The sequence below is a fragment of the Mycteria americana genome, chromosome 15 (assembly GCF_035582795.1).
Source record: "Mycteria americana isolate JAX WOST 10 ecotype Jacksonville Zoo and Gardens chromosome 15, USCA_MyAme_1.0, whole genome shotgun sequence".
Taxonomy (NCBI): Eukaryota; Metazoa; Chordata; class Aves; order Ciconiiformes; family Ciconiidae; genus Mycteria; species Mycteria americana.
In genome coordinates, this window is record NC_134379.1 from 4,191,379 (window position 1) to 4,214,742 (window position 23,364).

Here is a 23,364-nt window from a genome sequence, read left to right on the forward strand (position 1 = left end):
CTTAGCACTCCCCAATTTTATTTGTAGCTGGTGTTACTGGCCTTGTAAGCAAGATACCTCGCCTAATATTACCCTTCTTTTTTATCTGTAAAGTGGGGATACTTCAAACTTTTTCAGAGACATCAGGAAACAACATCTTCAAGTACTTCAGCCCAAAGAACGATGCTTTCATCTATTAACAGCAGCAGGTTTTTTCCCCCCCACTTGCAGCATCACTATTTTTGGTCTAACAACAAACTAGGAAGCGTTCCCCAGCGCTTCATCTTGTCCCCCCAAGTCACCAAGTGATCAGACAGTGAAGCTGTACAACCCTCACTACGCACAGCGTGCTCATCACTCGCCTGACTTCCCACAGCAATATTCCGCATAGAATCATTAAGGTTGGAAAAGACGTCTAAGATCATCTAGTCCAACCGTCAACCCAACACCTCCGTGCCTACTAAGTCAACCCAACAGCTCCGTGCCTACTAAAATCCCGCATCTTACAGTGAGGAACTAGACCATCCGTAAATCCACTGTCCAGCTTAACTAGCCCCAGAACCGTGGCAAAACTCAGAATCTGTAACTGAACGAGCATCTACTTCTAACCCAGCTCCGCATTGCAGTTTCCCCACCGGCTCTCACCCCTGGGAAGAGCTGTGTGTGGAGGGACAGAGCCCGGCTGAGCATCAGCAGCCATGAGCAGGGCTGTGGGGACCTCCTGCGGCAAGAGGGAGGAGGACAGGCAGGGACCGGGCCCCCCGACATTCTGCTTTTGGTAAGGTTTTGTGGCTTTTGTTCTCTACACGCTTTCAGTAGGGCGTTTCGCACGGCCAGGAGAACAATCCATTCTCCACGCACGCAGGAAATTCCAGGGACAAACCAGGATCTCTGAGATTTCTACCACCACCAATGATCTCGCTCACCAATGTAGAAAAGTATATCCTGAAAACAGGAAAATCGCTGCACCTCAGGCCTCCTCGCTTTGGATAAACAGCATAAAGTTCTTCTGAATATTCTGTTTGAGTACCAAGTCTCAGTACTGCAGATTTATGATAGGTTACACGACGTATTCATAGATGAATACTTTCCATGTTAAAAGACACGTGAATATTCATTAATGCTTCCCAATTCCCTGCTCTGGTTTACTATCCATTTAGGATGTGTAGTAAGAAATAAAATACTGCCCAGAGCAATCTGGGAAATCCTCTCAGCTGCCTGCCAAGATCCTTTAAAAGTTACTAAATACTGTTACATACAAAACCCCCACTTCACCTCTCTTACCTAATATGAAGCCTCGAGGCTTTAAAATTACACTTGACCTTAAAACCTAGTATTTAATGTAATTTAATGGAAATCCTGTAGGAAAGCTGGAAATTTACCTCTAGAACTAGAGGAAACATTAACCTGCTTATCACAAGAAAAAAAACATAGGTATCAGAGCGCCGTATTTATAGCAAACTATCACCCAACACAGAAGAACACAACACTGTACAGAAACTTGCTACAGGTACCTGTTAACATGAACATACTCAAAACATAGCTAGCTTGCTGTCCCCAGCTCAGAAGCAGATACCTGCTGACTGTCAAAGGCTTTGTATACTCTCCAAACTCATTGATCATCATCTTTTGCATAAGTCTTCTACAAAAGCGAGCAGGTAGAAGACTCGCTGTGTGTGGGAGATAGTTAATTAGAACAAGAGTGTCCTTAAGACATTACAGGAAGGTATTTCAGGATAATTTAAGGGCCACAGTACAGTAATTTTTTAAATTAAGTCTAAATTATCAGATATTTACCATTTCAGCAGAGACCAGAGAGAAAACTATGATTATTAACCACGTGAAAAAAGCATACCAAACCCTTTTACAATGCAGGCTCTCATTTCAATCTCAGGCCAGCTCCTCTGCTACCGCATCTGACACACAGAGATAACCGAACGTTTTCATTTCCCCCATTCAATTTGGGTATGATACACATACATAGCTAGGATACTATATCCTCCACATCTGTGAACCACTACATTCTGTAATTAAACCGATGAGCCTGATTATAGGTCAGAGCTGATGTCTAGAACCAGACTACGTAAGGTGATTTTGTCACTGACCTGTGACAAAATCACCTGTGACAAAAACACTGACCTGTTTCAAAACCTGACCTGTAATATTATACAAGTGCACATACAGTCTCCTAACACTGCCTGAACTGGGCCATCAATCATTACACTGGATAAACACCAAACAGTATACTTAAAAAAAGACGACCCCAACCAAAAAAGCCGGTATTTATTTAGGCATGCATTTACTGGGCTTAGGAATTAAGGATCATGATTTCTAAAAATAATTAGAAAGCAGCTCTGATGCAGACAGCCATTTTTACACTGACGTGCAAAGCAAAGGCCAATGCTCTCACACACAGTTGCTTTTGAGCATGGCTATCCAAAACACTACCATATGTATATATTTTGCAAAATATTATTAAAATAAGAAGCATTTCTTGGCTCATTTCACCTTGTTGTTTTCATCCATACAGAACTACAGACTTCATTTTAAGTTAAAGGTGCTACAATCATAGACAAGTAGACAGAATTTGCCAGTTCTTTACACTGAAAGATGCTGATGCCAAAAATCTATGCACAGAATCAGCTCTCCTGGCATGCTGTTACAGTTCAGACACTTGAGACCTTGTTTCTCCCCCTACCATTATTACACAAGACCTGTCTACTTCAAGCTGGATAACACGTAGTAAAATTTCAAGAGTTTAGTATCTAATTTGTACACCTTCCCACTCTTCTCCGATCTTAAATTTTGATTATTTGAATTTTCAGGTGCGCAGACAGGCTGCTTGCTTTGAAGCATGCGATGCCTGTTCTGCAGACAGACCTTTGTTTGGAAGCAATGAAGCAACAGCACACACCGCATTGTTGAACCAGCAGAATTCTCTGCGCTGTTTTCTAGCATCGCATATGGAGACCACTTCTGATCACGTTTATCTACTACTGTTGATCAAGTTTATCTACTACTGTTTCTTAAAATAAATTATAGAAAAATCAAATTGGAACTGACTTCAAAAGTTTTACTTAAAAGTTCATTTGCACACGGAGAAGGCAGGCTGAAGTCCCCTGCAGGCTTCATTTAGCTGCACATAGTTGCAGATACCATAATTACTATATGAATAAACCAATGTCATTGCCAAAAACGTCTTAAAAGTTCCGAGCATGTAAGATACCCCTTTCTTTTCAGCAACCCTATTCACATAAAAAGGTCACCCTTGAAAGTTCAATGTTTACTACACTATAAATATAATATCATAATCTCAGAAATTCTACTTTTAGGCAAAGAAGTCACAAGTAGTAAGTATTTAGTTTTAGATCTTTTATGAGCAAAGATGTTTTAATGTGTCACATTTCAAGAGCATGAATCTTTCTTTACAAGAAAAGAAAAAAATCACTTCATAGATTTGGAGCTAGAGAGGTCCACAAGACTTTCTGCAAGTGAAAAGTGCATGGCATATATGCATCATCCTTCATACATAAAATATTTTGCAATAAGATTGAGAACACAGTAAGTGTTACACAATATTTAGAGTTAAAAGTACCTGAAAAGAATCTCTCCTTGGAGAGAGAGATTAACTGAACATCCTCCTGGACAGCTGTGCAAGTTCTCAACAAATGCTTTTCTGTACAAGTGGTTTAAAAATCACACAGCAAGTTCTGGAATATTCAAAACAATGATTTGCTAGAACAAACATCTAAAAGTTACCTCAATTCCATATTATTTTGTTACAAACAGTTATCATGGCCTAAGCCCTGTGCATTGGTGCTCAGATTCATGGCCTCATCCATGCAACATTATCTGTCTCGAGATAATACTTCAGCTCTTGTACTAAAGCCCAAATGAGTGACTGAATAAATTCAGCAGCTTTTCCAGCAGCAAACCTCTTCCCTCCCATGTAACTCGACTCATTCAAATTTCAGATATTAAGTAGCAGACTTATCAAAGAGAGGTCATGTCTGAACAGCACAGTCAAAAGCTACATCAGATGTAGGAAGACTAGTGGTTGAAAAATGTGTTAAGCATCTTTGAAGGCAGAAGTTTCCAACACCACTGCTAGATACAAAGAGGAAAAAGATTAAAATAAAATTAAAAAATTAAGTTTGTCGTTTCAATAACTGTGTTTTGTCATTCCATATAAAAAGAGCAAAATAGTTTATTTATGCAGTGATGAGGGAAACTTGAGATAGAAACTAAGTCATCACCTGTCCCTTGAGAGATCAAGATAAAATCCAGAAATCAAGACTGGTATTTTAAAACTTAGTTTTTCCTAGCCTAAAAAAAAAAAACCAACTTTTAACGTATAAGTGCTATTTGGTAGTATTGTCTAAAACCAGAATTATATTTGTGTCTTAATATAGGTGTGCGTGTTGGAAATTTAATAGCAATAAAACTGAGTTGAAGAAAACCACACTGTGTAAAAACTGTCTGGAGCTACACACTGCTAGTGAACCAACTTAAGACAGATGTTTTTCACTCACCTACTGAGCTGCATATGGACCCTATTCTATACCTATTCTGTGACTACTAGAAAGCGGGCAGAACTATGACTAGACTGATTATTAGCAGTTATCTGACCAGACATAACAGGTCTGAAAGGGAAACAAGAAGCTTAGCACGTAATAAATCATTTTATCCTTTTTCCTATGAACAGTTAGGAGGTAACATTTTCCTCTCTTCCATTCAACGAGCAACAAGCCTGATTAGATTAAGAGGAAATGGAATCTACAGCCATCTTAACCAGGCAGATATTTAGAATGACACCATTAACTCATTTGCCACCATCATCACATATTCACTTAAATAAAAAATTAAGTATTCCATTTCATCCATGTGGAAATGTTCCTCAGAAAGGAATTATAATGCAGAAATGAATACTATCCATCCAGATGGACCTGACGTTCTAACACTGACAGCCTACTGACAGACATAATGAAATAGCAAAGATGCTCCATGATTACAAGTATGGCACAGCAGCCAGTGGAGCGAGACCAGAGCCCTTCCAAATCTGAGCTAGCAAGGGAAAAAAATTACTTACTTTAAAAATTTTTATAACAGTGAGTATACCTTGCAGTAAATACACTCTTGCATCTGGCTACTGTGTTTATTAAGATTCATCATTTTCATGTGAAGTTCCTTAAAGAAGTAGATACTATCACACTAAACAATAGTTTTGTTCCAGCAGTATCTGATGATTAAATGACTGAGCTTTACATATGTCATTGTGTATAATCAAGTTACAGTAATCAAATTCTTTCTGAAAAACCCTACCACTAATGTGACAACACCAAAGCACGCAGGCACTGCAGGCTCAAATCTGTTTGACACACGTATAACACCTGTTCACAGTGACAGAACAGCATGTCAGCTTCCAGAATACCTTCCTATCTAACCCCATTCCATCACACTTGGGGTTTCCTGCCTCTTTTGCCAGTGAAGTTACTTACATGTCCATGCACATAAACTTAATTAATATTGAATGTACTTTTGTGCAGAGAAAAGACTAAAATTTACACACATCCTAGATCGACACTTGCTCCTTTTATAAGTATGCATATAAATCTGCTTTGGGTGAATTAATTTAATAGGAACATTCTAATTTGTTCCTGAAACTCCTGACCAAACTTAATCTTCTTTGGTCCCTCACCCTAAAAACAACTTCCCATTCATCAAGCCAACAGATGTTAGAACTACAAATGTGCAAAAAACTTCTAAAACATTGGCTTCCTTTGTGAAAAGACTATTTCAAAGTAAGTGTAATCTATAATAAGTGCAATCTTCCTTTCTGGAAAGCTAGCTACTGACATGCCATGGTAGCCTGACAGGCAGGTCATAACCAGGGGCAAACCTAGACCCTTGCAGTAGAACTCAGTGCCAAACTCAGAACCTGGCTTAAATGCTGTATTTAGACCTTGATCGATAAGTCACAGTATTACTATCACATCAGAAAGGGGTCTAAATACAGTTGCAATTCAAGCTCAACATTCTTATCAGTAAGAATAATTGATTAAATCTATACTGACCAAGTGGGTTAATTTTGGTAAAAAAGTGACTGCCTTTACTGACTATACTTCACAGGCTAAACTATCTGGCTAGCCACAGATTCTGCTTTCTAATTCTCCTGTGCGTTGTTTTTCTTTTTTGCCCTACAAGTTATCTGAAAACTAAAAGCAACACAAGAAATGCATACACACAGGGTACACTTTCAGAAATTCTTTCGTTTCTGCCCACTAGAATATAACTGGAATAACTAACATGTCTTGACATCTGCTTAGGAACACTTGTGACAGGTAAAATAACGCTTATTATCTACAGGTATCCTATCCAGCAACTCTCTTTCTAGTCATCACTATTTGTGAAGTGCGCTGTTGCTAAATCAGATATTTACAAATGTAAACTATGTAATTAAAGTTTTAAAATAAATAGACAATCTTTACATTAGGTAGCAACTTGACAACAAGGTAATAGATCATCCAATTACATCTTTCAGACAAAATGATCTGTGTATGCTGCTCAAATTTTTTTTTTTTTTTTTGATGAAGAAAATCCTTGGCTCACAATCTATTCTGCAAGAACTTCCTTGGTTTTCTTCCTTTATGCTGGGTAATTGTGTAAAAACTCCTTAAGTTTTGTTGGATAGTCTGTCATCACTCCAGTTGCTCCCAGATCAAATGCCCTCTTGTATTCTTGTTCTTCATTCAGTACCCAAATATACACCTATGAGATGGGATAGAGAGACAAATTATTACAGGAAATACTCAAATTTAAAAAAAAAAAAAAAAAGGTGACTTTTGACCTAAATTGTTTCATGTGAGAGAGATGATGCCGCATATATTTAAAATGATAAATGATTACACTGTGATGCCAAAGACATGCACACAAACATATCCAACTTCTTCCCCCTCGCCCTCCAAAAGGGGGCATTTTCTAGTGGTGACTCCAACTCCATTTCATTACCTGAGACTTCAGATATTTCCAAAAGTCAAAATATTATTTTGTGAAAAGCCCAAAATAGGTAAGCAGTTTAGCAGATTTTGTAGGCTTACTTTTGAACTGGGGAAAAAAAAAAAAATCTTAAAGGGATTTAAATTAACAAGTCTTTTCCCAAGCATACAATTCTTCCTTTGCAACTACAGAACTGCAAATACAACAGCATAAACTATAGCTCAGGAACCAAAGAGCAACTTCTAATCCTAGCAACACAACAGAATGTGTTGGGGAGAACATGAACCCGTCTTAAGGCCATATCTGGCTGGGTCAAATTCTCACTAGGTTAAAAGCACATTTTCTTTAGATTTGCCACACTGTACCTGAATGCCCCGAGCAGTGAGGTGGTCAAAAAGTGCCTTCCGCATCAGCAATCTGAAGAAAGGAGAAAGATATTATTTAAGAACTTGAAGTATATATGAAATTTTCAATGTCTGTTGATGTTCTGTAATAAATTTTCCATAGAGCATTTAGATTCAATGTTTTCCACAAGAAAGTGATTAGAAACCTAATTATAGAAAACGTTTAGTTCAAGCAACTCAAGACTGGTTAACACAGATACCCAGAAATTTGCATTAGCTATGGGTATTTGTATCAACTCTTCTGAAGATCAAATCCAGCAGATTCCTCCATCACCGTACAGGTACCCTGTACCACGTGCGATGAATCAATCCCTTTGCTTTCAGAAGAGATTTTATCCTTCACACCAGAAGACATGAAAACTCTACTGGCCGCTCAAGAAATCAAAGTAACAGATGTCAGACACAGAAGCAAGAGCCAGAAGACACTTACTGCAATCACATTCAACCTCTGAAAGCATATGACTAAGTTTCCTCTGAAGCACAGATATTCTTAAAATGCAAAGTGTTCCATGTAAGCCAAACAGTATCTCCTCTGACAACATTATGAAACAGTCACAATCCCATGAAACGTGGGATTCTGAATCTACTTGCACGCTAATTAACTGAACACACTTAACGACAGAAACTAAATAGACTAAATTGGAATAATGCCCACTGTTACTGCACCTCAGTATGTTTCAGTGTATGAAAAATAAAAGCATACAGGAACACCTACGTAAGATTTTAATATGATTTATACTGCACTGACAAACAAGCTAGAAAAACTGAAAAAACTTACAACATAACAAGTAGCTATAGCAATAGCTATTCTTAGTTGCTTGAGCCAACTGTTAATATATAGGCAAAATATGAATAAAAATGTAATAAGATTAATATCTTACGTGTCAGCTAGCCAGATAATAAATTTCTGGCTTCTTGTCATCTTCTGTGGTTCTTTGAGCCTGTTGAAGAAGGGGAAACAAAAAATTACCAGAGCACAGATTAAAATATTATTTGAGATGTTCCTGCAAAAGGAACATGAAGAATTAATCTTGCAGTTTCTGAAATTAGCACAGTAATTTCACTAAGACAGTGACTTAGAATTGGGTTACACAAGAGGAATGTGCTACATTTAAGAGAACCAGCAGAGATGGGTATTCAGCAGCATTTGGAGTAAAGTACAAGAAAAAAAGAGCACGTGAAATCTCCCATCCACCTTATTACTGACTTGCCTCTTGGCCTTATTCAGACTAATTTGTTGTCAAGAAAGAGGGAGAAAAGTGCAAGAATTAGTTATTTGTACAGCACTGCTCCATATTACTATCTAGACAGCATCAGTACAAGCTGCGTTGCAAAGGCAACTGCATGAAGGCGGTATTTGCAGGAGATGCTGTAAACAGGAAACACCGATATACACAGGCACCCCACACTAATAACTGAGTAACTAAGAGCTAGCTAGAGACAGGTTAAATACAGAGGAGCAGAAGATTTCCACAGCTTTCTCTTAGGAATATACAAAGTGCCTAAATGAACCAAACAGTATCCTCAGCCCGAGGATACCGACTAAACCAATGCTCAAGCTGGCATTATCGTTCACTTGCTTTACTATCATTTCAGTGCAGCACCCACCGACGGACTCCAACTCACTTGAGGATGATTGAAGGCATGGGAATTTCCAAGAATTCTTCCTTGAAAGGAATGAATGGCAGCAGACCAGTGTAGAACAGGCCAAGAAGCAGGAGGACACGTTGCAAACAGAAGATGACAGGAATGTCAGCGTTCTGCAGGAACCAGAAAAGAAAGATTCTAAATTATCTTGGTAGATTGTTGAGTCTGTTGCAATTAAATTTACTCATCAATGCATGTTTAAAGTTTAGCACTTGCACCTAAAGATTAGACTGTCAACTGTTTATGATATGCCTGCCACTGAATTTAAATTACTCTTTCTGGTAGCTTGTAATCCAAGCAAAAGTTTTACACAATTTGAAGGGGCAGTATGACCTGAAAAGGTAAAGTTTCACTGGTCGCAGCAGTGTTTTTGTTACCTGCCTTCATCATCTTTCCAGACTGCATGACACTATGCAGTATTTTGTCTTAGACTAATATTACCGCAAAGAACAAGCTGTGCTTTAGCACAGGACTTGTTACAGTTTGATATCACATCAACTCACCTCACAACACATTTTTAAAGATGCTGGTTTATGAACCAAAATATTTGGGCATTGATGCTACAAAAATGAACAAATAGAACTGCTGCTCAGGTAGGAAATGGTGTGTTGTCCTGCTCAGATAAATCAGAACAATATCTGTACTCTCAACTAGATCAATTTCACTCAGGTGCATAACTCCTTTGGACTAAGCACAATTTTAACTTAATTCTCAATTGTGCAATTCCTCAGCACAAAAAGGAATAGAATCTATAGCTGTAAAACAGCTTTATACCAATATAACTGTGTGTCAGCTAGTGGCCACATCCATTATTTCCATAAAAAGAAACACACAGTAAGCAATCCTTAGAAAAATTGCTTTTGTACCAGACAAATGACGTGCAAAACAGGTTCTAAGAGTTCCTGGCATAAAATCATAACACCCTATATTTTATAGAACAAGAATAAAACATGATCAAGCTTAATTCCTCAAGTATTTTATTGTGGACTATATGGGTGCTAACTGGGCTTGATTTATTGTAACAGTGTAGTAAGCAGAATACAGTCTAAATGCAAAATTTCTCATCACATCTGAAAGTCTGGCATAGCTGGCTAGATCTTGATTTACAGGGTGCTTTTCTGTACATTTTGTCACCACACAGTAACAAGCAGGCAAGAACAAAGCTAAGTTGGACCCATTCTTACCTCCTTAAGACACTTTGATACCACCTCATAATTGACATTCCCCCATACCGTCAGATGCTCTCGCTTATACTGACTCACCAGCTCTGAAACCTGCAATATAAAAAAGCAGAACCCTAACATGTATTCATTGAAAATTATGTGCAAATTATTTAACTGAAACTCTACTTGTTACTTGTCAACTACGTAAGTCATTACAGAAAAGACAGTTCTTCTGTACTCTCTCCCATCTTAAGATGATTGTGCTGCTTTGACTGGAAAAAAACAGGTGTTCAGGTCAACGGATAAAACGAAAGCCCATTATACCTAAAAAAAGCCCATTATACCTACAAAAAGCCCCAGAGAATTTAAGAAAACAAGATAGCAAAATAGTATCTGATGGGAAGCAGATTTCCTTTGCTGTAATGAACACTTATCCTTACACTGACATCATGCTTTTATGATGCTTTGGTAGCAGCAGTCTGTAAGACGAACCTTCATATGAAGTACAAACCAAACGTGTCTAGCAGCGTAGCATCAGTTTCATGTCAAGATCAAGGGTCAGTAAAAAGCTGTTTGCTGAATATATTGCACAAGATCACTCCTCTGTCTTCTGTATTACCTCATACATGGAGCAAGATCTAACATGTGAAGGATGAAGCAGTCCAAGAACACAGATTTTAGTGTCATGGACTGCTAGCAACTCCAAGAAATTTTTCTTTTGGAATTTCAACACCATTACATGACATTCAGTCTCAGTTCAGTGTAGATGTTCATGTACCTTTTTGATCAGCACGTTGTTGTTCACTTTGATGTCAATGTTGACAGGAGTTTGTGGAAATGCCTCAAACACCTCTTTCAGGAGTGGAATACGGTTGTCTTTTCCCTCACAGTGACATTCTGGGGAAACAAGAAAGTTGTCATTGCTGTGACCATTTTTAATACACCACAGATAAAAGCTGAGATGTCAGAGCACTTGTTATCTTAAAATTAAAAAGAAAAACAAACAACAAAACACATAGTTCCTAGAATTAGCACACTTTTAAAGTGGGGGGGGGGGGAATCACTTCATTCAGGTAGTTGTAATTAATTGACAAGCTCACTTCCGTAATGAAAATGCCCTGAGCATATTGCACATTTAGGTTTGACCTTCATTAAATTCAGTCATTATTCAGCAACAGTAGGAGTGCAGGCATCATTAAAAACCTGAAATAGCAAACACGGGCTCAGTTACCACATACCAAATGCAACAAGATTAGTATGAAACAAGACCAATGAGAAAAACTTTTCCTTCTAGGAAAATTTACTGGAGAAGCATAATGAGTAAAGGGAACAGAAGGCAAACCCCCCAAATTTTATTGTCTGAAACTGCCTGTGGCTCTAGGGAATTAACTGAAGGCTCTTGCCATCTCTTTTTATTACTGTACATAAACAAAAGATATACACGTGTGGAAATAACACGTCATGGATCTCATCTTGGTGCATTTTAAGTATTTTGAAATTTTGAACAGAAGTTTTTAATACAAAATTTGCTTGCTGGGCCATTCAAATATGGAAAGGCTACAGAAGATAAGTCACAAAGCCCCTCAAGCAAGCAAACACATCTGGTATCATCTGTGGTAGCCTTTTCTAGGTGGAAGCACTCTCAATTTTAGCCTGTGTGCTTTATTCAAATCATAGTCCCACGAACCACAGTTTTCACAAGGAAACAGGTTAATTTTTTTCTACATTTTCCTCTCTTGCAGCAATATTGGTACTGAACTTTGTCATACATACAGTAACTACTACTCTTTCCATTCACCCTTCTGAAAATGTCTGTATTATCTGACATCTCGTAGTACTTCAAGCCCAGAGTGCACCAGCACAATGGCATTTGAGTTGTAAAGAAACTCTCTTCTGCCTTCTCTTCGTTTTTCGGAACGACAAATTTTCAATCAGCACCCTCTGAAGATCTCACAAGGGAACTGGAAAGCAGTTGCAAGAAGCAGACAAGCAAACAATTGAAATGTTTACTTGGAAAAAGATACCTTACATTCTAAACTTAGTCGCTGCCAACTGGTATGAAAAAATGTATTTTGGTTTCTAAAGCTAGGATTATATTTTCCTTTTAAAACTTGTATTATCAAGATACTGATGGAAGCAAATCCACTTTTTTACTCCCTTTGCCAAAATAAGAAATTGCCACACTACAATAATGCAAAATTAGTTACTGGTACTGTAAATTGAAATGGCAAAAGACAAAAACTTACCTTTCTGAAATGTGACATCCAACTTGCAGAGATATGGTGGAAGTTCCTTAAAAATAAAGGGAAATGGAACACTAATTCAAATGCAGGGATATAATCATAACTTTTCTCAAAAAAGACAAAAAATTATAATTCATAAGCCATGTAAGTTATCTTTAAAGACAAAAATAATATTTTTTTAAAGTCTTCTTGCCCAAAAAGTCATTTAGAAGCACTGTGTTCACTCTTACTTAAACTATTTGGCATTCTTAGTCTTATGTTACCTGTAGCTGAGTAAGGCAAAACATTTCCAGACGCCTGTCTGAAAATTCTGAGAATTCCACTTAAATACCACATGGAAAGACAGTTCTGTAAAACAGGCTTTTAAAACTGTCAATGCAGGTGGGATTCATCTACCGGTTTTCCCATTAAAACGCTGGTCATATGAGAAGGAGCTTGTTGACTAAGCTTCCTTTGTCATCAGTATGGCAAAACAGGCCCACCTCCAGAAAGCTATTCATCCAAGCTACTGTGGACAGAGTTAATCACCCTCTGGAAATGTGCTGGTTTTTCTCCCTTGACTACACAGGGAGCCTAGTTAACTTTGGTTTTTTTAGTAAGACAAGATGAATCCCCTCCTTAGATTGTGGATACTAGACATACATACACACGCACACAACCTTCCTGCCCACCCCAGCCACTCTACAAACGTATTTTTAAGCATGATCTAGCACTAACGTTTTTTCTTCAACTTACAGAGTATTTGAGGTCGGATATGTTGACATCAACTCCTGTTGATCTCTTCAGGTTCTCATCATGGGACACAACCACTTGCTCATCTTTCGTCAGGTGACAATCTAGCTCCAGCATGTCTGTTCCTATATTAACCGCACTGGAAGCAAAGAAGTCTGCCTTGAACCACACGTGTATTTCGTATATGTCCAAACCTTACACATACATGTTATTCAATTAAACTAATCCCAGTGGAAGTACTTTAGATGCTTTATGATGCAATGAATCCTCACAATCTTGCTGCAAAGCAAGAAGCAAATAACTCTGCTGCAGTGGGAAAGCTGATGCAAGAATAAACAATGTATCGTGAATCAGATATGGGATGTGAACTCAAGATCTTTGGCTCCGTCTTCCATAGAAATCAGGTAGCACACCTGTCGATTGCAGCCTACCACCTCAGTATTGAGAAACCTACTTCTAAAGTATTGTTTCAGAATTTTGAGTGTGATGTTTATTAGTATCAGCACATTTACCACTGGAAGAAGCGAGCTCTTCTAAAAAAGTAATCAATTGTGTCGTAAGCATAAACAACAAATGACAGGGATGTGAAAGCCTTTTTCTACTTAAGTTAATCAGGACTGGATGGATCCAGAAATTAGCAATGGTGCTTTCAGGCTCTTGGCTTTTTGGCTAGCAAAACTACATTTTAAAAAAATTATTATTTTAATGAAAAAGTTTTAATTTTAAATTTAAAAAAATAAAGCCCTAAAACACCCAGTTATATTTTTCAACAAAAAATAGCTATTCCTATTCCAATCCGCTGCTTTGAAAAGTTCTAATCCAATCCCAAATCCACTCTATAGAAGCTTAGCTCATAGGAGTAAAGCAAGCAGAAAGTAGTAATACTGATGAAAAATAAGCACAAGAAACCTCACACCAGAACAGAAAAACTAAGCTTTTTTCCAACGAGAAGTGAATTGCTCATGTCATTAAAAAAAATACTCAGAAGGTATCATTCCAGCAGACAGCTGAAGTCTGAACACTTCCTTCAAAACACCAGGCTGTTCCTTTTACCCACCTATGAACAAACGTCTAACATCTGTGAGTACAGCCTATACCGGACCCAAAGCTCTGCGACTTCAGTAACAGCCTTTTCCTTAAGAAAAGGGCTTTACTGACTGCTGAAATACAGACATGCCATAAACATTCACAAATGCAATAAAACAAAAAAAATTAGAACATACTCCCTTAAGCATTTAACACAATTTCTGGTCCAGCTGGGATAACTATCAAGAGGGGGGTTGTCAAATTAACACCAATTTGTTAACTGTTTTCCAGTGCCACTAATTAAGAATTAGGAGAGGAACAAAATCCTATTACCCATGGAAGATGCACAGCCTGTTCTGTGTAATTTTTCCTCCTGAGGAAAAAGCATCTCCAAATATGCTGCAGGAGATTTGCCAAATTTGTAGAAGACATTCCCATCTAGTACCATGTATTATCATTTAACCAGCAAAGTTTATTAGAAATATTACTGCTTAAGAAATTCAGGACTGATGCTGCATGGAAAAAGGAGAACAACAACTTGCCTTGTTAACAAATTTGAGGATTTGCCAGGCTCTTACTAGCAGCTTGCTGCTAAATAAGTTTCCTTAAAGTGCTGCGTTTTTTCAGCTGGAAATCAGTTTGTTCTGCAGCTCTGTAATAACGCATCAAATTGACATTGCTCCAGAGAAGACTCCAGATGTTCTCCAAATTCAGAAGAACGTGTTGGACTCAGATCCGACTGCTCCAGAACTCAAGTTGTGAAGCAGACTCACATTTGCAAATTAGGATGACAGAGCTCCTTGCTTGTGTTTAACTCCAACTGTTTTCAAGTAAAAGGGCATACCAGGAAATATATAAGAAAAGCCTTACCTTGGAAACTAAATTCCATTAGGCAAGGCCTAATGTAGCAGAATGTATAGAGTTTATAAATACTAAGTTGACCATGTACTTTTATTGCTGTAACTACAGCGTTTAATGCTTCCTTTCTAAATCAAGTATGTTCATAAAAGAAAAGGAAATACAATGAGAAAAATACCTGGAGAGTTTACTTAGCAGCTTCCTGTCAAGGCAACGCTAAAGTATATGGCTGTATTAGAGATAATTAAACTCATAATTAAATTCTTACGACATCTTTTATGCCAGATCCCCAAATACTTTAAGACACTGCAAGTGTCTCTCTTAGATTTTAAAATAATTCATTTTAAGCTAAAACCACCACAGAAGCATTTAAATACAGTGTAACATGATTACAGCCAAAAAAATCGATTAGGTATTTTACCACGCAAAAAAAAATTACTGTCTTTGGTACAAAAAGCTTGTAATTGCTTTCCAGAATATTTTAAGTTGAGCTCGTATAGAACTTGAAATTACCAGTAAGGCCTCCCCCCCCCCATACACTTCGTTTATATATTACTAGAATAATTTCTTCATTATCATGCAACATGTGTGGAGTATTAAATATTCTCCAGTCACTGTTAAAGTGTAAACAGCATAAATAAAACTATTTGCTTGCAATATTTAGGTTACTGTCAACAAAACAAAAACAAGGGGGTAGGTCTCACGTTGCAGACAAGCATTCTCTTTTAGATTCAACTACATCAGTGGTCGAATATGCCTGCTTGTCCAAACGTGCAAATAGCTCTTGCAGGCATGCCCTATCTGGCTTCATGCAAAATCTGATGGATCATAAATTGATTCCTTCATACCAGCCATCTGAGCCAATCCAGCTGATTTTTCACCATGCAGATCACCAGTCTTCTACCCAATTCCTTTTGCTAGCTTACTGGTGGAGATGGGAATGAGCGGATGGGAAGGACAAAGCCTTTACCCCTCCACAGAGGAAGCCAGAAGACTTTCTACTGCCTAATACAAAGTAATGGCTCTGACTCTGCTTTCTGCAGAAGTAACATGCTTTTATTATTTGGCCCATGCTTTTATGATTTGGCCAAGACAACTTCAAAACAAGTAACTGAACTTTGCTATTGGCAGTTGTGATGAGTTCAAGAAGTGGACCTCAACACATTTGTTACCCTGTAGTCATAAAATAATTAAAATGGTCAGAAGAGAGTCAGACAAATGTCTGTATTATCACAAAACATTATTTGACTCCTAGCACAGTCCTTACTCTAAGTACTACAGCTTACTTCTGGCAATGAAATAAAAATAGGTTATGGTATAACTTTCTTTGTAAGAGCCCTATACATATAAAACCAGTATGACACTAAATGAAAATTAAGAAATGGTTAAAAAAAAGAAGCACTTTCCAGAAAGCGTGGTAGCAGACTTGAAAAAAGGCAGGCCAGCAGGAAAAAAACCACAAAACTATGCTAAGCTTCCATGGAGATAGAAAATACTGCAGTACTTTCAATAGCACTGTTTGGTTGGGAAAGCTGGCACTCCTCAGTCTGTAAGGAAATGTGCAAACTGATGAGGCTACTTAGCACAAAGCAAATTAAAAAACCCAAACAAAACACAGAGAAGCCTACATAATTTGGTCAGTGCTCACTGGCAGCTGGAGTTTTAGATATGCTTCTTTTTCAAATGCCTTTGAGAACCTTGTTAGAATTCACTACTTAAATGCTGGAGACTTAAAAGGCTTTCCAGTACCAACTCCATTTTAAACCCCTACATAAGAGGCTTTCACACATTGTGCAAATGAAGTACATGTATGAAGAGAAAAAACATAACACAAACATTTTTTACAGCTTTAAAGATGGTATATTGAAAGTTAGTTAACATTAGGATTTCAGTCACAACAATTCTAGGAGACATTATTAACCTTCTATTATAGAGGATATAGAGGAGGGAACCGAATACCATGAAACTGTGGAATATCTAAGAGAATTGTTGCTTACAGCCACAACAGCAGCAACAGATTCAGACTTCCTGAAATCCAGCCTTGTATGCTTATTAGCATATTGGTACAGGCTATAATCTGAAACACCTTCTGAGAAACATCAATGTATCTAGAAAAAACAGTGTATGATATTAGTTATGAAGAACTGGCTTCCACTGCCGGTCTACCATGTTACTGTGTACAAATTTGGACATAGTTTGTGGTATCCTAATTCCTTCTTGCTGAAACTGGAGTAATGTTTAGCAATCCACAGAAGTCATCCAAAGGAGGGATGACTTTCAGAAATAGGACACGGAACCCCAAACAGCTGATGAAAGTCCTATCTTTCTTCATTGCTTCACTCACTAAAGACAATGAGAACACGGCTGATTTAGGCATTACTGGTTCCATTTGTACTCACTGGTGAAAGGCCGCCATCGTGTTTTCCAGGTTCTCTCCAGCACCTACAAAAATAACAAAAACTAAAACATGTACAAAACAAAACCTCCCCTCAATCCCAGTGGAAAGAAATACAAAATAATGGATTTTAAAATGTACATATTTTAAGGAAATATTTGAAGCAATGAAGTTAGAGTCAGAAATCCCTGTTGCTGCTAGCCTACTGGGGAGACCCAAGAGACAGGACTTTCTCATGACAAAACAACTTAAAAAAAAAAGAAAAAATAGAAGGCTCTTATCTTGGATTTGTGTAACACTTTGAATATACAAAACAAAGCGTTTATTTTACCAGAGGTTGGGTTCCCTGTTTTTCCTTAAAGGTGTTGTATTTGGCTATGACAATATGCTCCACAGGCATAAGAACAGTATATGCAAAAAGTCTATTTCAGAGTTGGAGAAGGAGTAAGAGAAAAGGTGACAAGAGGGGGAAAAAACCACCCCAACCCAAAAACCACCACCAAGAAAAAAAAAAAAAGCGCCCAAGACTCTCTAAAGCTGATATTCCCTAAACACATAACCCAGTTGATGCTCAAAAAGGTGACAACCTCTTTTTTCAGTGCAAGGATACTTCCTGAAACAGCAAAAATCTGTCAATAAAGGTTTATGCTGCTGGCAAAGAGAGGTCTCACGCACAAGGAATGAAATGCACATCAACTCCAGTTAAGAAATGAAAGGATAAGCAAATTAAATTTTCTCTGAGGCAGGAATAAACTCTGCAAGTCTTAAGCCATCATTGTCTACATAAAAATCTTTGAAAATCAGCCTGGTTAGGGACTGGAAAAGGTGTCTTCTCCCTCCCTCAGAAAATAGACAATGTTATATACTGAAAAACAAAACAACTTTGGGAAGTTACATGTACTGATGAGGATATCTATGCAAATTTTAACTACTCTTTGACAGTGATGAAAGACAGACTTTGTAAACAACAATTATAAAAGCTTCAATTAATGCCTTGCTTATTAACAAGACCTTTACCAGTACATACTTATCTGTGTTTAGTTACTTAGTTAAAGCAATGCAATTCTATGCACGCATAACTAGCAATTTAAAATTGTTATCAGGTTAGCTTGCATTGGTAAGTTTACAAAATGAAAGACTTCACTGACTTTGAATCATAATGACAAAATCTGCATGGTTTAACTTAAACCAATACAGTAAGCCCACTGCTGCTTCTGTGATTAGACATTCACCAATATTTTATGGAATTTGATTGCAGAACTAGGAATAGGCTGAGTGGCAAAAGCGAGCAAGGGACAGAGAAGAGCATGAGAATCTCATTGTGTACTTGCTGACGATTGCCTAACAGATGGGAAAAACTTGCATAGAACTTGGATGATTAGTTATAAGTTAACTGCAATAAAAATTGAGGTTTTAGATAACTTATCAACTGTGACAATACAGCCCATACATCCTGAACGGTAAGGGGGGGGGGGGGGGGGGGGGCCGAAACGGAGTCAGTCTTCAATTTGTGAACAAAACAACAGTATCCTAACATTCCTGGGCAGAAATTTCCAAAAATAAAACTTTAAATGACTGATCTAACAAGTCACATGTTAGGGAGGTAGGTATGGCGAGCCAAACTAGTTGGTAACAAAACCAGCATTTTAGGGAAATGAGGAAAAAAGTTGAGAGAACAGCTGAAACAGGAATTCTAAATCAGCAACACAGCTTTCACAAACCACACTCAGAAAAGGGAACTATGACAAGAAAGTGATTTGATGTACTAAATCATTTTCCCTTCTTAAAAATGAAAAGGCTGGGCTGACTGAAGGGCTTCTGACATTCACTTAAATGCACCTCCAGATTCATATATTGTCCATTTATGTTGTGAACTACATGCATTTGCCATGCAGAAATTACCTTCCCCAGCATACTTTAGCACCCTGTGAGCCAAAATGGCCACATCCAAACATTATGATTGCATACTCTAACTTTGAAAGCACCACCACGGGACAAGAGGGAGTCAACGTCAAGCACTGTCTCAAGGAGACGACCTTTAGAAGTTCTGTTGTTTTGGGTTTTTCCCCCCCATGTAAGCAAAGAAGTGCGATAGGAAGAATGTTGCCAGTAGGTCAAGGGAGGTGATTGCTCCCTTCTACTCAGCACTGATGAAACCACATCTAGAATGCCGTGTCCAGTTCTGGGCTCCAAAGTACAAGACAGACATGGATCTACTGGAATAAGTCCAGAGAAGTGCTGTGAAAATTAAGGGATGAAAGACTCTTGCATACAATGAGAGGCTCAGGGTGCTGGAATTGTTTAGCCTGGAGAAGAGGCGCTCAGGAGGATCTTACCAACATGTATAAATACTGGATGGGAGGGAGTAAAGACGACCTTGAGACCTTTGAGACCTTATCGCTCTCTACAACTACGTGAAAGGAGGTTGTAGAGAGGTGGGGGTCGGTCTCTTCTCTCAGGTAACAAGTGATAGGACGAGAGGAAATGGCCTCAAGTTGCGCCAGGGGAGGTTTAGACTGGATATGAGGAAATTTTACTTCACTGAAAGGGTTATCAAGCATTGGAACAGGCTGCCCAGGGAAGTGGTTGAGTCACCATCCCTGGAGGTATTTAAAAGACGTTTGGATGAGGTGCTTAGGGACATGGTGTAGTGGTGGGCTTGGTAGTGTTAGGTTTATGGTTGGACTCAATGATCTTAAAGGTCTTTTCCAACCTATATGATTCTGTGATTCTGTGACTGAGCCAGACTTTTCTCAGTGGTGCCCAGGGAAAGGACAAGACGCAATGGGAACAAATTGAAATACAGGAAATTAAATTTATAAACATAAGAAAAAAACCCCTTTTTTATTGTAAGAGTGATCAAACTCTGGAACAGGCTGCCCGGAGAGGTTGTGGAGGCTCCATCCTTGGATGTATTCAAAACCTAACTGGACAAGGTCCTGATCAACCTGCTCTAGTTGCCCCTGCTCTGGTCAGATGAGATGATCTCCAGAGTCCCTTCCAATCTCAACTATTCTGTGATTCTGTAAAAATCATCATGCTACTCTGTCTCAAAGACCCTGCAATCCAGTCCATGCAGCTAGCATTAATAGAGGACTCTAAGACAGAATATCAAGACTTAATTATTGATCTCAGAAATTACCAATTTTAAAATTATGCAGAAGTGAAGAAATAATTCAGGGATGCTTCCACTGACGAGCTATAAACTGAGGTAAGAAAATTCTCGCACGAAGAAAGAAGAAAAATCAAACCCCACAGACTTAAAACAACTTCACAAACAAGGCTTCGTCTCAGAGAGGAAACAGCCAAACAAGTTAAGTGTTATCCTGATCTCTGAAGTTAATAGGAGTAATGCAATAGGAAACCTGACGCTGTGTCTAAAGCTACAGCATGACTAAAGCCTGATGAGAACTTAAGTCCCACAGGAATTTAAGTTACAAGTTAAATACTACAGAGAGTAAAGAGTAAGTGATCTGCAGTCTCATAGTACCTGATGAGCAAAAAGCTGCCGAGATGTTAAGGGTTGTACTTCTACCATAGGTGTATTTCACAGTATTCATGCGGACACAGAACAATTTGAAGACCATGGACTTTGTCTCTGATTGCATAATGAATAGTCCTCCCATTAAGTAAGGGTTTCCTGTTGTTCTAATGGTGCTTAGTGCAACTGGCCAAAACACTTGCATTCTAGGCTTAGGGCTGTATACCTTAACTAAGGTCATCGCAGAGAAGAGAGAACAAAAGAATATTAAGGACATCATACCAAGTTCCAACAAAGCCATCCGCGAGTTTTTAATAGATTGCAAATTAACAAACAGGCAACAATCAAAATTGAGAACCTTTGTTCATTGAATGAAAATACGTACCTAGCAGGAAACGGCTAATATATGCATTCTAAACCAAAAGGTGCATTTTATGCTATACTTAAGACGACAGTTATAAAGAAACTTAATCTGCCGTATAAACTAAAGAAATGCAAGTAATAAAATCTGTAAGAGATCAGCTCTAGTTTTTGTATTTTAATAATTCAAGGCAGTAGCAGTAAAGGACCATTGGCTAGAACCATGATCAAACACTGCATAAACTGGCACTAGATATGACACCGAAAACTATTTAAACTTAGCATCTGACATATCTCCCCCAGAATTTCGGGAAAAAAGTTTCCTAGAAAACTGACTGACTATTTTCACAAACTGAATGAGGCAGCAGGGAAAAGCGCAGAACTGATCTTTGCAGAACAGGAAAATACAATTTGCTGTATTTTTCTTCCTCCCAATGCTTTGGAAAGGGTATAAGAAACTTTAAAAACATCTTTTAGCTATTTTAGATAGAAGCAACCAGCCTACCCACAAGGCCTTGGCGCAAGGTGTATGGAGGGGACAAGACTCTCAAAATGGGATCGGTTTTACCCCGGCACTGAACCATTAACCCTCTCCAACAGCAAGGGGAGCAAGAACAGAGTCACAGCAAACTGCATTTCTTCTGAAACCAGAAAACAAAGCAAATAGGCAGTTAGAGGCAAGAAGATTGATCTTTTGTATCTGATCTAAGCAACAGTCACCTGCCTCTCTCATTAGGAAGAGAGATACTGTAACACCGAATCATTAGGAAGAAAAAATATATACGTTTGACAGGGAAACCATCACATTCGGAACCCACGTAAAACAAGCCGATTTCGGCTGTCGCGTTTTGAGTTCGGAGATTAATTCAGCTTTGAAATCAAGCACTGGTCAGCAGGTGGCACCTAAAATTAGGTTGCGGGAGGAAGGTTTAAAGGGAGCCCGCTGCGAGCGACGGGCACCGCGCCGCAGCCCCTCAAGACCCTCCCGCAGGGCTCTGGCAGCGCCCGCCCGCAGGAGGCGTCAGGGAGAGAAGCGTCCTGAGGGAGCGGGGAGGCATCGCCCCCGGGGGCGGCCGCGGGGGCCAGGGGAGCCCCTCAGCGCCCGGAGCCGGGGAGGGCTGCAGCCCTCAGGGAGCGGCGGGCGGCCACAGCAGCCTTCGCCCGCCTGAGGGGAGGGCGGGAAGCGGCACCCCCGGGGCCGCGGCGGACAGGGCCCCCCCCACCTCCTCACTCACCGCCGCGGTGGGAGATGTGCCGGCAGCGGAAGCGCTGCCGCTTGGGCCGGTGGAGCAGCCCCGGACACTTGAGGAGAAGCGCCGAGGTGAGGACGTATCCGCCCAGCGTAGAGAGCAGGTACAGCGTCGCGGACATCCTGCGCCTCTCGCCGGCTAACCCCGCTCCCCGCCCGGCGTCGCCCGTCCTGTCCCACCCCTCTCCCGGCCCGGCCCGCAGCCGGCTCCCAGCGAAGCGGCGGCGCTGCGGGAGCCGCTGCCACTGCGGCCGCGCAGCCGCACCGCACCGCCTCCCCTCCGCCCCCGAGCCGGGAGGAGGCGTCAGTGCGCAGGCGCGGGAGGACCCCCGCCCTTCCCGCCAAGGGCTCGGCCGTGAGGCCGTCTCCCCTCAGTGGGGCTCGGCCGCCTCAGGCGGGGGAGCTCGGCCTCGTCCATCGGCCGGGCCCTCGCATCTCCACGCGCCTGTCACGGCTCGCGGTTTTTTTTAAGTAGTTAACAAATGTTGTGAGCGATTTCCAATTACACGCTTTAATTTCCCATTTCACTTTCCCCGCTGCCTGTAGCAGCAGAGAGACGGCTGTAGAGACAACTGTTCTCTGTAGTGCTTTTCATTTTATCGATTGCGCTTGGGAATCGCTAAGTGCTTGGTAAATCTAAATTCATTAAGGCGTGCAGAGGGAGATACTGTCTTCTCCACACCCAGCTGATCAGAGATGTTGTATGCCAAACAGAAACCAGGTCTCAACTCTGGTCGTGGTATAATTACTGTATTATAACAAATTGGCAAATTAAATTTTGCATGCATGCTCATTAAAAACAAATATTCTAGAAATTAAATTAGCTCTCAG

At 39.6% G+C, this 23,364-nt stretch overlaps 1 protein-coding gene across 1 annotated transcript; it reads right to left on the reverse strand.

Annotated features, from left to right (window-relative positions):
• Nucleotides 1-2,279: 2,279 nt before the first annotated feature.
• GDPD1 (glycerophosphodiester phosphodiesterase domain containing 1) lies at nt 2,280-22,795 on the reverse strand. The gene is made up of 10 exons (XM_075517900.1): nt 22,520-22,795; nt 17,448-17,490; nt 13,168-13,303; nt 12,436-12,481; nt 10,968-11,086; nt 10,211-10,300; nt 9,006-9,139; nt 8,261-8,320; nt 7,341-7,392; nt 2,280-6,747 (listed from the first exon to the last, which is right to left on the reverse strand). The coding sequence occupies exons 1-10, from the start codon at nt 22,653-22,655 to the stop codon at nt 6,625-6,627; spliced, it is 939 nt and encodes a 312-aa protein (XP_075374015.1). The 5' UTR covers nt 22,656-22,795; the 3' UTR covers nt 2,280-6,624.
• Nucleotides 22,796-23,364: the final 569 nt, after the last annotated feature.